Source organism: Copidosoma floridanum, unplaced genomic scaffold (assembly GCF_036245765.1).
Source record: "Copidosoma floridanum isolate Cflo_tuat_1 unplaced genomic scaffold, Cflo_Japanese_pri ptg000001l, whole genome shotgun sequence".
NCBI lineage: Eukaryota > Metazoa > Arthropoda > Insecta > Hymenoptera > Encyrtidae > Copidosoma > Copidosoma floridanum.
In genome coordinates, this window is record NW_028321878.1 from 13,658,575 (window position 1) to 13,676,773 (window position 18,199).

Here is an 18,199-nt window from a genome sequence, read left to right on the forward strand (position 1 = left end):
GTACATGTCTCTCATCAGGACTCAGAAGGGGTCGGAGAACTTTTTTTCTCTCTTTCCTTTAATAGCTATAGTAATGTCTACATATATACTCACGCCGATTCACTCTTGCAGATCATGTGCAAGTTCGCACGTGTATATATTTAAAGGTACAAGCATGTGTGTTTAGTCGGAACCGGCGTTGCGCGCGTCGTCACTCGCTACGAATACTCGGAAAAAGAACAGTCAGAGCGAGACGGTGATAGGCTGCACGAGGCCGGTCTGTCTGCATCTGCAAGCTTGTGCTGAGAAAGAGAGAGCGAGCGAGTGAGAGATAGCTAGAGTTTCAACCGGTGACCGGGGGAGCACAGGGCAGAGAACGAAGTGGCAGCCGGAGAGAGTAGCCAGAACGGAGCGGCAAGTGTGTGCGCGCGTGTGACTGTCTCCTCGTGTGTCTCGTCTCGACGTCCTCTTCGTCTCTTTCCTTTTCTTCTCTTTTTTCGTCCTCAAGCCGTCGTCTTGTGATCTAGTGCTCGACCTTCTGGTTTTGCGGTTACATATACATTCCAAGTTTGAATTTTTCGAGTTCGTGGAATTCAAGAACACAAGTTACCGGCACGAGAAAAAGTTCATAACCAGAAAGTATAACGGTTGTAGCCGTGAAGAAGTTTGATTACTCATAAGACACCCGCAACCCAGAATAATTCAGGAGAATCAAAATCATGGCCGGAGAGAAGCGTAGTGCCAGCGAGTCTGGTGAACTTGTGTGCCAGGAGTCGGTGATTCTTCTCGACATTGAGGGTACCACCACTAGCATCAGCTTCGTCAAGGTGAGTTAATTTTTTTTTTTTTTTCATGAAATAATTTAGGTAATAAGATTTAGTTAAGAATAATCGAAAGCTTACATATTCCGTTAACAACTTTGTGGAAACATGGCGGGGCCCCTCCCCTTGCTATCGCAGAGATAAGCACAAAAGAGAGCATAGCAGCAGCAGCAGCGAAAGGTTGCTGAGCTGCTCTGCATGCATGGCGCCGCCGGTTTTGCTACATCCTTCTCTTTCTCTTTCTTGCTCTTTCACAACGCCGTATTTCAGAGAGGAAGCCGGTCTTGTTCGCTTGCTCTTGAATTTTTCGCAATTATTCTGGTACTACGAAAAAATTTTGTTCTCAAACGGCAATTTTCTACAGATTTGTTCAAGCCCTTTTTGGTTCCGGTCGGTTTTCTTAACAAAATATACCTATATATACAGAACCAGTTCTGTTTGGTTCCCTATTTATAGGTATATTTTATTAAGAGAACCGAACCGAACCAAAAGGGGCTTGAACGAGCCTTACCATTAAAGAAAAGGGATTTTTGACGTACATTAGTTTCCCAGGATCACCGGCTTTTTCATCGGCATCCCTGGCTTCCTTCTCCGAACGAAAATGCCGGCAGTCGTCGCCAACGGCGCACTGTTGCCGGCGCAGAGACCGTTGAACTCGTCTTCGTCCTCTCGGTTTGCGCTCCCAATTCTCCACTTCCGGTTCGCAATAAATTGCTCCAATTATTTTTCTTCTCCCTTCACTTCAATGTTAAACTTTTGAAAAAAAAGTCAGATGAAGAGCTTTAAATTGGCCCGAAAAAGCTTCACCTTCTTTAAACACGAGGTGAATGTGATATTTCGGAAAGGCAGACACACAGCAGCCATGTAATACAAGGAAGACGCGTTAACATGCACGTAGCAGCCGTTGCAGATTTTCGTGAAAGGAGGAGCCATTTCTGTTAACGGTTCCCTCATGGACTTGAAAAAGGGCCTGCAAGAGATGCAGGAGAATTATCTCCCTCTCTGCTTCTCGCGTGGAGTTCACACATCATTTTGTATGTGTGTGCTCTAGCATGAATCTAGTTTCGGATACCTTTAGACGAATTTCAATTGGCTTGCATCTCCAACTTCCCTCCATCTTCTGAAACCCCCCTTTCAATTGTGTTTATTCCCTCTTTCAACATGCCAGACAAAGCACGACCTTATGCTCTTCTTTCTCGCACTCGTGAGATTTAATGCTCCATTTTCTGTGAGCACTGTACATGCGATGAGAGAGAAAAGCGCCAGTAGCCCACCGATCGATTATTTAGCTTTCTCTCCCCCATGGGCTGCTGCTACTGGCAAGATTCTACACACCATGGGGAAGGCACGATTGGCACATGCTTTTTCGTGCTTTACCTTTAAGTAGTAGATAGTGCCCGGCTTAACACATTGTATACATACAGAAACTTCTGTCGTGTGTGGAAAAGGTGTGCATAAAGCTGAGGCCACCGTTTGTTGTACCCCAAGGATAGCGAAACTAGTACTCAAAGAAAGAGAAGAAGAACAACGAACGAAAAGCGAAGAAATAAGGGGACTCTTGTTTCTATGCGGCCCAAGAGACAGAGAAAGAGAGAGGATGAGAGAGATAAAAATAGTGAAAGGGAGAAAGAGCTGGATTGAGTATCTGTTGTTATTTTTCTCTCTTGAGTCGTTTTTGACATAGTTTTTAGCAAATTCGTTATGTACAATCGTTACTTTATATTTATTCAAATTATTCTGGAATAAAACAGCAATACATTTTATGCTTTCTTGTTTCGACGGAAGTGAGCCAAGTTAGTCAAGGATATGAAGTATAAACCTCTTCTTGATAGTAGTGTATCTGAAAAAATTGTAAAATTGTAAAAAAATTAAAAGACTATGAAACTCTTACGTTTTGTTTTTTTAGTATCCTATTTAACAAGACAAATATACTCGTAACAAGCGGCTTAGTTTATGCAAAACTTGAGGTCTTGCATTTAAGGCACGACTAATTCACGGTTTGCCAGAGCAGAAAGTACAATTTTAACTGTAGGATTTTAGTTGATCATATTTTTTTTACCAAATGTTGAATAATAAAATAATATGACATATTACAAATCCATTTGTCCACCATTTCAAAATGCTTTTTGTTGTATCTTGTGTTAGGATAACACTGAAGACATGAATGTCAAACACAAATAAGTCTATTTTAATAAGATCTAAAGTTTTTATTAAAAATTTGGTCACTAAATGACACGTTCATAACTAATATGCTATGAAATAATTTTTTGAGTGCTACAATACGATTTTATTTAAAGTGTAAGGACAACAATAAAAATGATAAATACAACAAAAGTGTATTTTTATAAGATCTTTTCGATGATTCTTTTCGTTGTTTTCATACCTACTTTGCATTACAGAGTATCCACATTGTATGACAGAGTAAAATGTGTGGTAAAAAAAAGTTGTGTCTTACTGTGATCTACAACTTTGTCGTTAAACACAAACGTGTAAAATGTATGTGTCAAAACTTAGAGCTAAAAAACCTAGTAAAAATGCTGCCAAAATACTTTTTTTCGATGAAAACTGATCTAATGCAATACATCAGCTTTGACATTGAACTTAAAGTTACCTACAAAATTTGAGCTCATTTGGATAAGAATTACTTGAGTTAGTCGAAAATTTTGATAACGTACATACACACTTCCACACATATACTATATGACCAACTCTGATTACCATTATATTTGGTTAAAAATTTGTTTTGTACTAAAAATAGATAGTTTATAAGTGGTTACACGTTTTGCTCTGACAAAATTATGAGGTACTCCCATACATTAGTTGTGTCTAAAAATTAAAAAACAGGATGATTTTTACGGTTTCAGTATTATTTTTTTTATTGAATTTCGTTACAGAAATTCGATTCAAAAATTTCATTTTTAATTCTGCATATTATTACAAATGCGTCTTTTAAATCTTTCTCGTAAATGTGTTGAAAGTATCATTTCAGATTTCAGTATAATATTATTTACTTGTATCTGCAGTTCGTATTTATTTATTATTACTACAAATAATACAAACAACTTGTTTGTCTTCGCACTATCAATACAGCTGTGTTTAAGCAGTTAGTTGAGCTAGATTAGTATACATACGGTCACACACACACACACACACACACACACCCCATCAAATAACACAAGCCTGCGTACAACTGTTCAAATTGTAATAAAATTTAAAACGAAATAAGTTCACACTGTGACAATGATATTTTACTTGTTTGCCCTTTTAAAAGAGATGAGAAGACAAAAATTGTATTTGCTTTAAGATTATGTATAATATGAGTATAAAACCATCTGTAAATAACTACAAAAGTAGTCGCAATGAACCTTCTTAAATCAGCATTAGAAACTCAATTACGCTCCCAAAATCTATCGTAGTTCGAATTGGATGTTATATATAAACATGTTAAGACTAACTTTTTGTTTTTGTTTTACAGGATACGCTTTTCCCATACGTACGCGAATTTTTGAAGAAACATGTCGACGAGAAGTGGGAAACGGAAGAATTCAAAGCTGACTTTGCTAAGCTGAAAGAGCAGGTATAATACAAAACTTCATATTCAATATATTTATCAATTGGCCTACTTTACTACATAATCATCAAAACAACAGCCAATAATAAGCTTCAGTATTTATTAGAACTTGATAGTTTTTATACGTGGAATATTCTACTTTTAAAAACAATTTTTAAGGATGAAAATAAGAATTTATGATTTCGCATAAGTCGCTACAAGATTAATTTTTTCATTAACTGCGAGCTTGCTTGGTATTGTAAATTTATTGGAAAAAAAAAAAAAAAGCGAAAAGTAAATAGTTTTGAAGCTTGGCAAGGGTAGTTGAAACGTAGAGCACATAACGCATTGGAAGTATGTTTACGTACAAATATACTATTTCACTCACCTGCTGTTTTCTCTTATCTTCACAATGTCATTTAGTTTCGCCTTGGGCGTCTAACACGTATATACGGAAGTTCTATTTTCTCTTTTAGCAAGAAAATATATTTCTACCTCTAGACGATCAGCAAAAATCACTGGGATGTAGAAGCTGTACCTTTACATTTTATTTAACAAAAAATACCTAAAATATTAAAAAAATTCTGATAATAATTTTTAAAAATACTACCACAAGAAAAGTCTGTTACAATGGATTTTTTACCACACATAAGCCTATATAAAAAAAATATGTAAAAAATACTGCAGAAACCTGATTTTTTTGTGAATTTCGACTTCTATTGTTATTTTTACTTCTGGTACAAGTTAAAAGATTTAATTCTAATACATGTAAGCATAAAAATAGTATATTTACAGGAGCTACTTTCGAAAGCTCTAGTCTTACATGTTATTTTCTGTTGCCTTCAGCTTGAATAATGCGTATATTCTGGGATAATATATAGATTTGCGTAACTACGAATGCAAGTATATGTTTCTACTTCTACGGATTTACAGCACATTAAAAATATTGGGTCTACTATATTTTGAGCTTTTGTGCTGCATTATCAACAATAAATATTGAGCTCTATGAACTTGAAAATAGCCCAGTAAAAGGTCAAAATAAAAAACACAGTTGGGATCTGATTGAGGTCTTTAAAATGCGTGATATTGTTCAAGATACGATTAAACTTAAACTCAATCGCTTGTATCGAAGCCCTCTATCAAACTTCAGCATTAAAATTAAGAACATGCACTGCCATAATTTTGAAGTCTTGTACGAAAACTTTGGCAGTACCTGGCTTCAGCAAAAACCGAGCACAGAAATAGTGACATTTTAAGCATCTCTATTTAGAATGGGTAACCTAATATTCAGTTTTCAGCTTTAGAGCACAAATTGAACGTTTATCGATATTTCTGAGGCACGTATAAAGATTTACCTTTTAAGTAATCAAATGAAGTGATTTGTGTATGATGTATTACTCAGAGACTGCAACAAATATTGATTTCGAAGTTGAGAACATCAAGTTATCAACTCCGAACGTTGCTTTCTTTCCGTGTTTGATGTTTGCTGAAGCAAGATGCTACCAAGGTTGCAGTATAAGAACTTTTAACCGTAAACAGTGTCCTTGAACGGTTTTTGAGTTGTTGTAATACCAATTTTGATGGATTTGTATTCAAACTTGCAATTTTATTAAATTCTTAAGATACTAAAAAGTTTGAACCCAAAACAGACATTTTTTTCCAATGCCAACATTACAAGAGATAAGTCCATCAGTTTTTTACGCAAGCCTTACGTAAACTATGTGTAATGCTCGTGCTTGTAAAATTGAATCAATTCACGCTATAAGATTAGGAGATTTGATTGCTAAAATTCAATGAAACAATTATTTTAGGAAATTTTCATAAAACTGTAGAATCAAAAACTTGATGTAAGAATTTTTTATTGCATCTTAAATCGATAGCCACTTAAATTCATGGTCACACTTAGGTTTATATAAAAGTTTTGTGCTAACTAAGTCTTATCTTAAGGATTCAGTTTGTGTTTGACCAACCACGTATACTTGATCAATCTGCTAGTGAAATATGCTAAGTATGTGATATTCATTATTATATGTAGTAGACGTTTGAAACTACCAAAAGTCATGACGGTTTAAATCTTCACTACGAGTAAATGGAACACTTTCATAAAAAAGCATACACTCGAAAAGTGTTTACAAGGAACAATCTGTTTACGGAATTGTAAAATGAAAACTTTTCAGATCATAGAAGGGAAGGGTGGAAAAGTTAAACTATTGATAGTATTTGTTATTGCGTTAATGGCAGAATTAAATTTAAACATAATAATTAGGTGTGTATAAATTAACGAAACAGTACTTAAAAAATTGTTTCATAAAACTTACAATTTTAAAAAATTTCCAAACTTACTGCTACAGACATATTTTGATGGTTTTCAGTACATTTTTTATTGTTGTTAACATAAAGCTGTAATCAACACATTTTTAATCTGAGCACCAAGTTAACCTTGGAATAATCTCATGAAGTCTTAATTATTATTTATTTCCTGAAAAAGTTATATCTGTGGCAACTATTTATACATTTTTTTAATATAATAACTTAACAAAACACATTATTGAATACCAACTATAACAAATATACAGATTTATCTTACGATTGACATTTTTTTTTTTCAAGTAAAACAAACAATCATTTATGACTTATCAATAAATCTTTATCTTTCACTCAGCCAACTGTATTTTAAGAAAATACGTTTCTTGTGACTTTGAAACTTGTAGTATTTAATCAAATGATTTATTTCAGGCTAAAGAAGATGAAGAAAAGAAAATTGAAGGTTTTGTACCGATAAAAGAAGACTCTACTGAAGAAGCTAAAGAAAGTCTCGTAAAAAATGTTCTGTGGCAAATGGATAATGATCGCAAGGCTGGTGCATTGAAAGATTTGCAGGGGCATATGTGGCAGGCAGCCTACAAAACTATAAAGGGACAGTAAGTTGTTGAAAAAATGTTTTTCCTATTTATGTAAAACGTGCTTTGCTACGACATCGTATAAGGAAAAAATGATGCCTTAATTTAAAATCTCAGCCTATAGTCTATCCCGGAAAATTCAATTGTTCTCAAATAGCCGCAGTATTTTATTTTGAAGCGTTATGAAATGACTATAGTACTTATATATTCAAACAGCTACTTTCTGATAGTCTAAGTCATAAAACTGGTTAAAATGTTTGCGTAATAAAAAGAAACTCATTAAAAGCACGAAGAATTAAAACTTTTGTCGATTAAAATAATTTTATAAACTTTCAAATATCAACATTTTCACAGCACAACATTAAAGTTCGAGATTTTAAAAAAGACAGTGTCAAGTTAAAGATCATGATTTTTGGTTTAACAGGTTCTAGAAGCGATTTTGTAAAAAAAAAAGCTAACACTATGCACAAAGACGAGCTGGCAGCAGACAATACTAACATGCCTCTTGTATATTTAGCACGAAATTATCTCGAAACTTTGTTCGTATTTGCGTTGATACTCCTTCTAAATGACTCAAGGAGAATATAGTTCATATCAATGTTGTCTCTTGATAGTCAGCTATCTTTAGGAAAGTTATTTTTCTTCTCAATAACTTCATAAAAAGTAATAAATGTACATTAAAATCATAGAGACTCGGTTTTTCCATAAGAGCACGTATTAAAAATTACGCATTTTAACAATAATTTCTCTTTTCAATGTTTAAAAATAAACATTAAATTAATTTATAGGTACTTTTGGTAGTTTCGAGAGTAATATATGTTTTTTTCATTTATATTTTTGCCAGAAATGTGAAACTGTTGTCATCTTTGGTGCATTATTATGGTGATCAAATACGTGAAGTGTCGAGTGACAACAAACATTTATATCATAGGTAACAGATAACCTTTTCTGTAACCTATATTGTAAAGATTTTCTTTAACTTGACGCATCACGTTTTAAAGTGTCCTGACGTGTAAATTATCTCAAGGGTACTTTATCACCACTGATATTTAAACTTTATTGCCCTACGTATAATTCTACATTCACCCCTGTATTCATTATCTTGTCTGAAGGTAAGAGATAAGACAGTTGATTTACAAAATCGAAAATCTTATGATGTATCTGGAAAAATTGAATGGAATAAAAATGCTATAGCCTTACTAATCTATGGTATCTTCTACGTGTATCTTAATATTATAGAACAGTTAGACAAAATACACCAAAAGTAGTATCATAGATAAGTTAGAAATTAGGTTTTACCTTTTGAAGATGAGTCCTGCAAGTAATACTCCACAAATAACTCTCAAAGTGAAAGAAAAATCGATAAGATCAATTTTTTATCAAATCACCTACACTTAAAAAAAGTCATTGAATATTTTTAATCCTGTATTACTAGTACGTTTACCTTACAAGTATAACAATTTAATTCATATCCATTAGCAGATGAGTGTCTCGTAAATCTGCTTACCTGCAACTAGCATAAACAATAACACATCTTGATATTTTAATAACCCTTTTAAAAATTAATAGTAACTTTGAATTTTAATAGAAAATTTTTTGGGTTAAAATATCACTACCTTTCATTCTAAGATCTGCAAACTGGATCAATTTTGATATCTCAATACCATAAACATTGAAAAATCAATTTTAGTTCAGAATAGTAAATAAGGCTTACTGAAGTGATTACGATGTACATACCAATGATTACGATGAATTGAGCTTAACGAGATTCATTGATTTTCATTTTATACAAAATTTACCTTGACTACAAATTGCAATAGTTTTTACTAAACTCAGTTTTAAATAAACAATATTCTTTCAGCGTTTACGATGATGTTCCAGAAGCTTTTGAAAAATGGACAACGAGTGACAAAAAACTATACATCTACTCGAGTGGTAGTGTCCTAGCTCAGAAATTGTTGTACGGTAATACAGAGCACGGCGATTTGCTCAAGGTATATAGAAACACACATTTATTCCAGTATAATGTTTAAATTGCACAATATTACAGTATCAATTAACGTATTGTACAGTACATCAGTGGACACTTTGATACCAGCGTAGGACAAAAACAAGAGGCACAAAGTTATAAAAAAATCTTAGACGAAATCAAAGCTGAACCTTCAAATGTGATTTTCTTGACGGACGTTCCAAAAGGTATGTTTCTTTGAGTTTGTTTTATTATAACTCTGTACAATACAATTTTACTTACAATTCATAATGAAAAGAAAGTTTAACAATCGTCAGAAATGTTATGAAGCATGCAACTATTATTAGAACAAGTAAAAATAATTGAATGCATAAGATACGAGACCTCAATTTTTTTTTTTTTTTTTTTTTACTTGCGGGGATTCCATAAATAAACTTTTTTAACTGCAAACACTAAGATAATATAATGGCTCTCTTGTTTCTTAGTCATATTTTGTCGGAAGCGTCCACTGAAGAGACTCCCTTGTCCTAGTATCACCAAATGAGACATATTTTATTAATAGTTTAGATTACGCCAAATCTAACGGTGCCCTTATTTATACCCTTAACTGGTAAAAATCTCATATTCTTCTATGTTAAACACTACAAAAAAATTTTGATTTAACCTCAAATCGTAAAAATCTGCCGGTACTTTCGCCGTTTTGATTGTCACTGAGATCACTTTAATTTATTACATTACAATCCACCTTTCGGAAATCAGGTGGTTAATGTGATAATGTGATTTCTCATGCCAAAATCTCGTATGCCAAGATTTTCAATTCTATTTGTATTTTTCACTATTACTATTTGTTTATTGCTATTTTTTTTTATTTTAGAAATCTTTTTAGAAAAATTAAAAATAAAGCGTAAGTTAAATAGAAAAATTTTAATGTCTTAAATTGACTAAGGACGATAAAAAAAGGTTTAAATGAGAAAAAACACTTACATTTTGGCATGAAAAATCACCTGATTTCCCAAAGAAGAGAGAACCGGTATGATATGATCTACCAATTGTTGTATGTAGATTATTCATTAATGGTACATTACTTCACTAGGGCACAAAGTACAAACATAAGCGTCCGAAGGGCGCGGTTGTTGTATGTTGGTGCCCGAGTTGCGTATAATATTTTACTTACCCAGGGCACAAAGTGCAATTTTGTGCATAAAAGTACTTTGGGCCCGGAGGGCGCAAAAAACTTTTCTGCCCGTGGGCCCACAGTGATTCCAAGGGCGCAAAGTGTGACCCGTTGGACCCATGGTAAGAAATTAGTAGTTTTCGTCGGATAAGTGCCATCGTTTCCGGGGCTATTTTGCGGCACGAGCGACTTGCAAAGCAGAGCTCAAGGGACGTAAGGTAGCCATAGAGCGATGGCACTTATGTGGCAAATCCTTTTTTTCCTACCGAGGGCACACCCGACCCTCAAAAACGCCCGAGGTCGGAAGTGGTTTATTTAATGGAACATACGTTTTTCGGGCGAATAGTAATAATTATTATTGTAGTAGGGGAACATTGGGTGAAATGGGCACCTTTCGTAATTTAAATCGTAGTAAATGGTAGTTTTCCTACGAGTTTGAAAAGTCTTTGTTTGCGAACCGAGAGGTTTGCGGCCCGAACTGAAGGCGAGGAACGTAACGAGGTTCGTAAAGGAGACTTTTCGAACGAGTTCCGGAAAACTGCTTTTTCGCCCGAGGAAGTACCAGCCTCCCAAAACCACCCGAGGGTGGAAAAATATATTTAAGTATAATATTTCTGCAAAAACGGCATTTTGTTAATAAAAACCCTAATTGTACTTTACTATTGGTAAGGGACCGCAATTTTAACCTAATTTTTCTTATCAAATAAAAAACGAATGCATCCATAAAAGTTCACTTATACCCCAATGTAGGGTACGACTGAGCAAGGGGTAGGGCACAGTGAGCACGGAGAGCCTGCCTAAAATGGGTAGCAAAATCAAACGCTAGCTTTCTCATATCATGTAAGCTGAGAATCCCATCAGTCTTTTCTGCATATCCCAAATGTAATTGCATAGAGATTTTCTTGGCCAATAGAAAAAGTCGTTTTAAAACCTGTTGGTGCTAATAAATTTTACATAAATAATTAAGTTTTTCATGAAACAATATTATCTCAGATTATTATGACAAATAAAGATCACTTACTTAAAGCATCAAGAGAGTCTTTTGTTGATTTATGCAATTTTCTCTGCAATATACTCCTAGGGACATTAAACTCAATTGCACTACTTTTAATAGTCTTACCACTATTAATACTCTATATTGCAAGTTGCACGTCTCCATCACTCCAAGAACGACTTGGCTTTTTTTTTGGTATTTTCTAACCATATTTACATTAAACTAAATACGTTTATACGTAAATAATTAATTTTACTTATCAAAATCAGGGTAATAACAATGAAACTTAACCTATAATTACATACTAAATGGTTGACAGCCGACGACATATGACAATTTTTCCGACTGCTCGTGCCCCCGAAGACACATTTTTAAATAAAGTATAATTTAATTATTATTATTAATTATTTATACAGGACGTAAAATAAAAATAAAAAAGGAGATTAAAGCTGAAGACCTACACTTTCAAATGGTATTGCGAAAAATCTTGCAACTTACTTTGTCATCATTTGCCAAACGATTTAAAATCTCAACTCGTGACTATTTTTTTACTAAAATTAAAACAGTTATGTATTTAAAAGAAAAAAAAAATTTCTGGTAAAGTTTCCATGGGAAATAAACTATTTATATCACAGATGCATAATAAAAAGAAATCTATTCATAATTTTACGAATTTCCTTAAATACTCAAAAACCTATCTCACCCGCTATGCCTAATTCACCCAATGTTCCCCTATAAGTTAAAATCTAATTCAATCGGAGGCTTTTCCTATACTTCCAATGTAAAAAGTCAAACATTAGACACCAACATCTTGAAAAAAACATGATCAGGCCTTCTAAAATTTCAGTTTCATCCAAGATTTTAGCCTTACACAGTATGAATAATGTAAATTTTCACAAATCGTGACAAAAAGCAGATTGGCTGCAGATTACTATCTATTAAGCATACCTATCTATCTATATTACCCTGATTATACTCGCTTTGAGCCAATTAATCTACATTTAGGGGGGACGTCAGTCTGTTTGAAACTTCATAAGCTCACTGCCCGAGTCGCGATCGTTTAGCAAAAGTATTTGTTTTTTTTTTTTTTTTAACAAAATCACACGAGAGTTATTTTGAACATTGTATAACGGCATCTGTTTATTTCCACAATGTTCGCAGAGGCCGAAGCCGCAAAGGCTGCTGGTTTGTCCGCGATCATCGTCGTGAGGGAAGGCAACGCCAAGCTCAGCGACGAAGACAAAGCCGCGTACAAGACAATCGAATCGTTTGCCGAATTGTCCTTCCAATCGCCGAGCAAGCGCCAAAAGTTGGACGAGGAAATCCCCGCGGGTGAAGAAAAAGACTCGCCCAGTGACGACAAGCCGTCCAAGACAGCCGAACCCGCCCCCGAGCCCATGGACACATCGGAAGATGCCGAGCCGGTGAAAACAGTCGACGGCGACGTGGACGGCAAAGTAGAAAGCACGGCGGAGACAATCGAAGAGAAGAAGACAAACGGCGTTGCACCGGTGGAGGAGGAGGAGGAGGAGGCAAAGAGCGCGGCCAAAGAAATTTCGGGTAAAGAAACGACGGACAGCGCGGAAAAAGCCGACACCGTAGTCGCGGGAGAAAAATCAAAGGCGGTAGGGGGAGAGGCTGAGAAAAGCCCAGAAAAGACTGAGAGCAAGCCGGAGGAGCCTGTCCAAAAAGCAGAAGCCGAGGAGCCCGTGGTGGAGAAAAAAGCCGCGGAAGAGGTCACCGAAAAGACTGAGGAGTCCGTGGCAGCCGACGTAGTCAAGGAAAACGGGGACGCTAAGGTCGAGGAGAGCAAGACTGACGAGGAGAAGAAAGCCGAGCCCGAGGCCGAAGTGGCCGGGGAAGCAAAAGAGAACGAGAGCAGCGACAAAGCCAAGGAGGAAGTGGCAAAGCCCGAAGTAGAAGCGCAACCGAAGGACACGGAGAGCAAACAAAACGGCACGACGACAAACGGCGACGCGACAAAGGACGTGGCCGGGGAAAAGGTACAAACCAACGGCGTCAGCGGGGAGTCGAAGGAGAACGGCGCCGTGGTCGAGGACTCCATCAAAGTAAAGAAACCCCTCGCGGACGGTAATGGCGAGACCGACGTTGTCAGCCCACCCGTCGTCGCCGCGACGTCCTAATTGCACTCTATCGTGCATTGACACCCAACTTTCAACGAAGTTGTTCACACTTAACTTTCTCCCACTGATCCCCCTGACGCAATCATCCTTATCATACAGATGGAACGTGTAATGTCTCCCGAAGTCATCCAAGCCTTTGCGTTGTCGGTCGTCGTGATCAGCAAACACCTTTGCTATTTTTACAAACGTGGATTTTGTCGCGGTTTTACGGTGGCATTGGATGCCTTCGATCGACATCGGTATAAATCGTTCAGTTTTATTGTACGAAGTGAATGATTACTTTAACGTTACAATTTTTTTTTTTTTTTTTTTCTCATGAAAATGTTCCTTCAGCGGTGAAATAAGGTATGAGAGAAAACATTGAAGAAGCAAGACGCATCGGTTGAGTATATCGCTGTAAAAAATTGACGTTCCTGCCATCAAAAAGAGAGAGAGAGAGAACACATATTTTTAATTAAACAATAGCCTCACGCGGATAGTCCGTTGCTAAGTTTAAATACAGTTTCTTCCAGAAAATCAAGACATAAACGTAACCTTGTATGTAAATGTACTCTTTTTAATCCAGTAATCATAAAAATATTTTTGTGATTCATCACTCGAAGATATGAAGTTTCTCAATGCCACAAGTGCTTGGTAAATCAGGCGAATATTTATGCATTCGCAGAATCGTTGATCTGTCGTACCGTGTACTAAAAATGACAGAAAACGACTTAATTTTTTATGAAAAATGAAAAAAAAGTATTAGAAGCACAATTAATTGAATAGATCAACTGATGTGATTGCATGGAACGTATTTGAGAAATTTCGTTTCTTTTGTTACGTATGTTACTGTCAATATATATAAAAGATGTACGTGAAGTAAGAGGATTGAAGTCTTGGGGATGATTAAACTTGTCATTTACTGTGAAATTATTTTCATGTTTTTGTGAATGACCCAGAAAGTCACGTTCTTTCGTACACTTGACACTACGCGATTTTCATTACTATTCGAAAAAAGTATCAATAGAATAAAAAAATGTTAAAAGTAAATAGGTTGTAGGGAATCTCATCATATTTGGAGTATGTAACATGTACTCTGTGCCAAATAAATTTTGTTTCCGTATTTTATGCGTAAGCATTCAAAAAGACCCAGATTCGTAAAAATAATTTTTCATTCAGCTTATTTAACTACTTTAAATCGTACTTTTAACATGAAAAATTTTTTTCTTAACTAAGATATTTTCAAGACTGAATCAATAATATGGTGTGAAGTTGCTGATAGTGGTTGATAGAAATTTTCATTACGCATTGTACTTAATGATAGTCATATTTTCGGAGCAGGCAGCAAACTAATTGTAAAAATTTTTTCTTATATAAAATTTAAAAAATATTTTATTCTGCTTAAAATATGTTTGGTACATGTATACTACTTTGCCAGAACTGGTTTCTACGGCTTAAGATTGTATTAATTTTTATAATTTTCAGCGTGTCTATTTTTAAATAAGTAAAATAAATTCAACTGCGTGTAATTAACAAGTCCGCGATGAGCCGCGATTTCGCAAGTGATTTGATATTTTTTAATCAGCCGTAAACTTCTCGAGCTAGTCCTACTGTGTTGATAAAAAGTAACTCATTGGTTATTTAAGGTACTATAAATGAGGTCTTTTGCACATTAAGAATTTAGTTTATTTCATACGAGGTGATTCAATTTTAAATTATTACACGCATGTCACTTCTGATCGTAACTTCTTATCAATAAATATCGACACGATGCGATTATGGAATTGATATTGTCGAACTACTACCTTTTTTTCGTTTTTTTTTATTTATTCGGTAAGCATTTGCGTCTAACTTAAAATTTCATATAATATAATTAATAACTCGGCCTTTTTTTTAATTTCAAGGCGGACAGTTGTTTTTGTACTTATGTATGAAAAAAAAAAAAAAATACAAAAAAAAATACAAAAATGGATAAAGCCAAAAATAACAAAGATATGAACAAACTGTCTCTGTTGCTTTTTTTTTTCTGTTACATCGGACTGAACTGTATGACTTAAAACATTCCCTTTTGACAAATCGACAAATCGTTAAAAGACAAACTGCCACCTTATTTAAAAAAAGTAACGGAAGACGGCTGCTCGGTGAAAAGTAATTTAGTGTCTCTAATTGACGAAAATGCATTTTGTCTTAGTCTTTATTGTACTCTAATGAGAATACTAATATGATTTGTCGTAAAGTATTTGTGGTCTGAGATTGAACGAGGTAAAATATCAAACAAAGTCTTAAATGACCTCTAAAAAAAAAAAAATTAAAAAAAAAACCGTATGAAAATGTATTTAAAATTAATTGTAAGAATTGAACGCTAATCTAATACGTAATAAGTGAATACAAGTAGACATTAAAAGAGCATAATAATCATCGAAAATAAAGATTTTATTTCCATGTTTCTGATTTTTTGCTATGATTAAAAACATTTGATATTTTGCCTTATCCGAACTTCCTATTTTATTTGGGTAACGTTGAAACAAACGAAGTCAAAACTTTTGTATACGAATTAGAATAAAAATAAATGTTTTACGTTTTCTCTAAATAATTTTTTTTGCAGCTGTTAATGTGTATAGTATGGATGATTAAAATTTTCTCCGCTCATATTTAGGATAGAAAAATAAACGGAATTCTCCAAATTCTTGCCTTTTATTTTATACCTTTATTTCCACCTTAGAATAAAATATTCATAAGGTTGTGAGCTACAGGGAACACAATATTTTTGCTTTTCGTACAGTCCAAGCCCATTTATTATGTGGAAATATTATCGTCATCTTAATCTGTTTCACACAAAATATTTTAGTCATTGAAAGTTTTCAAAAAAATATGATGAAAAGTGGAGTTAACTCCTTGTTTCTTGCTTCTGTGTACCAGAAACGTGTTCCAACAGGTATTTTTGTCTTTAACGTTTTTTTATTGAATTACCATTGGAAAAATTGTTTTTCTTTAATAATGACTAGACTATTTATTTGATTATAATTATTTCCATAGAAATTTTTCATTCAAAGTTTTTACGGCGTAAAATAGAAAATTATTATCAAGAAAAATAGTTTCGCTAAATTATGTGAATGTCCTCGTAGCGAAAACTAAGTATGAGATAAAACTCTTGAAGTGGACCACCTGAAAATCCAAAGTGTAAAAAATCCAAAGTAATTTACACTTTGTAATAATATTTTGAAAAATAAAATACATATTTTTTATTTTTAAAAAGTTATTAACACTACTATTTTTCAGTGAAACTTTACAAGAAATTTGTTTTTTATTAGCGAGTTTAATGAATCTTGACGATATTTTTTGACTATTTAGTGAAGTAGTTGTAGTTTGTAAGCATCATTTTCAAATTTTTGTAACATTTAATTTATTTAACCAAATTAGCCATACTTTTCAATCACTCGCAGACATAAAAAACAAACGAATTCGTATTCCTTGTTAATTAAGGAATCAATGAGGCAAAACAAAAATTGGGGACTTGCAATAGCTAAAGAGCAACGGTATTTTTTTTATATCAATCGTTGACGCTCAACAGCGTAGCTAACCCACAGTGTGCTACTTATGTATGAATTTAAAATACAACAAGCATATTGCAGGTAAGTAAGATGTTTATGCATAAAATTTTTATTTATTTATTTAATTATTTGACCAGAGTATACAATACTAAATAGCAATCATAATTCAATTGTAATCCTGCAGACGTAACGCTTTTACCTGTTCGCAGGCCGGTACAATGTAGGAAGTATAAAAAAAAATATTAAATTCACTAAATCTTATATATATATACTAATCTTAATACTTATTTGAGATAACATTCTTATTTCATTTTTTTTTTTTTTTTTTTGGTTGATAAAGACTTATTCTATTATACATTTCACATAGTTTTCTGTATTATTTTTATTTATTTATTAATTTTTTCTTCTTTCTTGTTTCATAATAAACTAAGGCTAATAACTACTATATATTCTATAAAATATTATTTTGAATTTAATTAAAAAACCATTTTTTTCAGTATAAATTTGTTAAAAAATTTTGATTTACGGTGCATTTTTTTTTTCTTTCTTTTTTTTTAAATAAATTATATAGTTTTCTGTAGTCTGACGGTTAAATTTCGAAAATAATTACGTTGTAAAAATTTTAAAGATTTTGTAGTCTCTGTTGATTTTTTTTATTATTGAAGCGTCATAATAGTTGATCATTCTATTCTTCTTTGAATGACAATAGCGCAAGAGAATAAAAAATGAGGTTGGCTAATCTAGTCTAAGACTTTGATGTTAGCCTGTGTTAATCAAGTATCATCAGTGTCCGGAAAAATTGTACCAAAAGAAAAGGTAAAATTTACTACGATGATAAGAACAAACATTTTACAGAATAATCAAATATATAACATAATACTAATTGTTATATTATACATTTACCAATCTAAATTTTTATTTTGAGAGGATGCATGACCATAGAGTTCTCAAAGATAAAAGTTTGAAGCTATGTAGGCAAATAGGATACGAACTTAATAAATCCTTCAGAAATTGTTTGATGAGCTATAATATCTTTTTCCATTTAAAATTTTGATGCAGCTTATCAGATTTTGTTAGAGAAATGAGAAACAAAATTTTCTTTAAATTTTTTAATATGATTCAACAAACCGCTGTTTTT

General features: G+C 33.7%; 1 protein-coding gene across 1 annotated transcript; it reads left to right on the forward strand.

Moving 5' to 3' along the window:
• The first annotated feature begins 224 nt into the window (after window positions 1–224).
• Window positions 225–16,194, forward strand: Enoph (enolase-phosphatase E1). The gene is made up of 6 exons (XM_014354667.2): window positions 225–806; window positions 4,276–4,377; window positions 7,087–7,271; window positions 9,112–9,244; window positions 9,323–9,446; window positions 12,549–16,194. The coding sequence occupies exons 1-6, from the start codon at window positions 699–701 to the stop codon at window positions 13,529–13,531; spliced, it is 1,635 nt and encodes a 544-aa protein (XP_014210153.2). The 5' UTR covers window positions 225–698; the 3' UTR covers window positions 13,532–16,194.
• The last annotated feature ends 2,005 nt before the right edge of the window (window positions 16,195–18,199 follow it).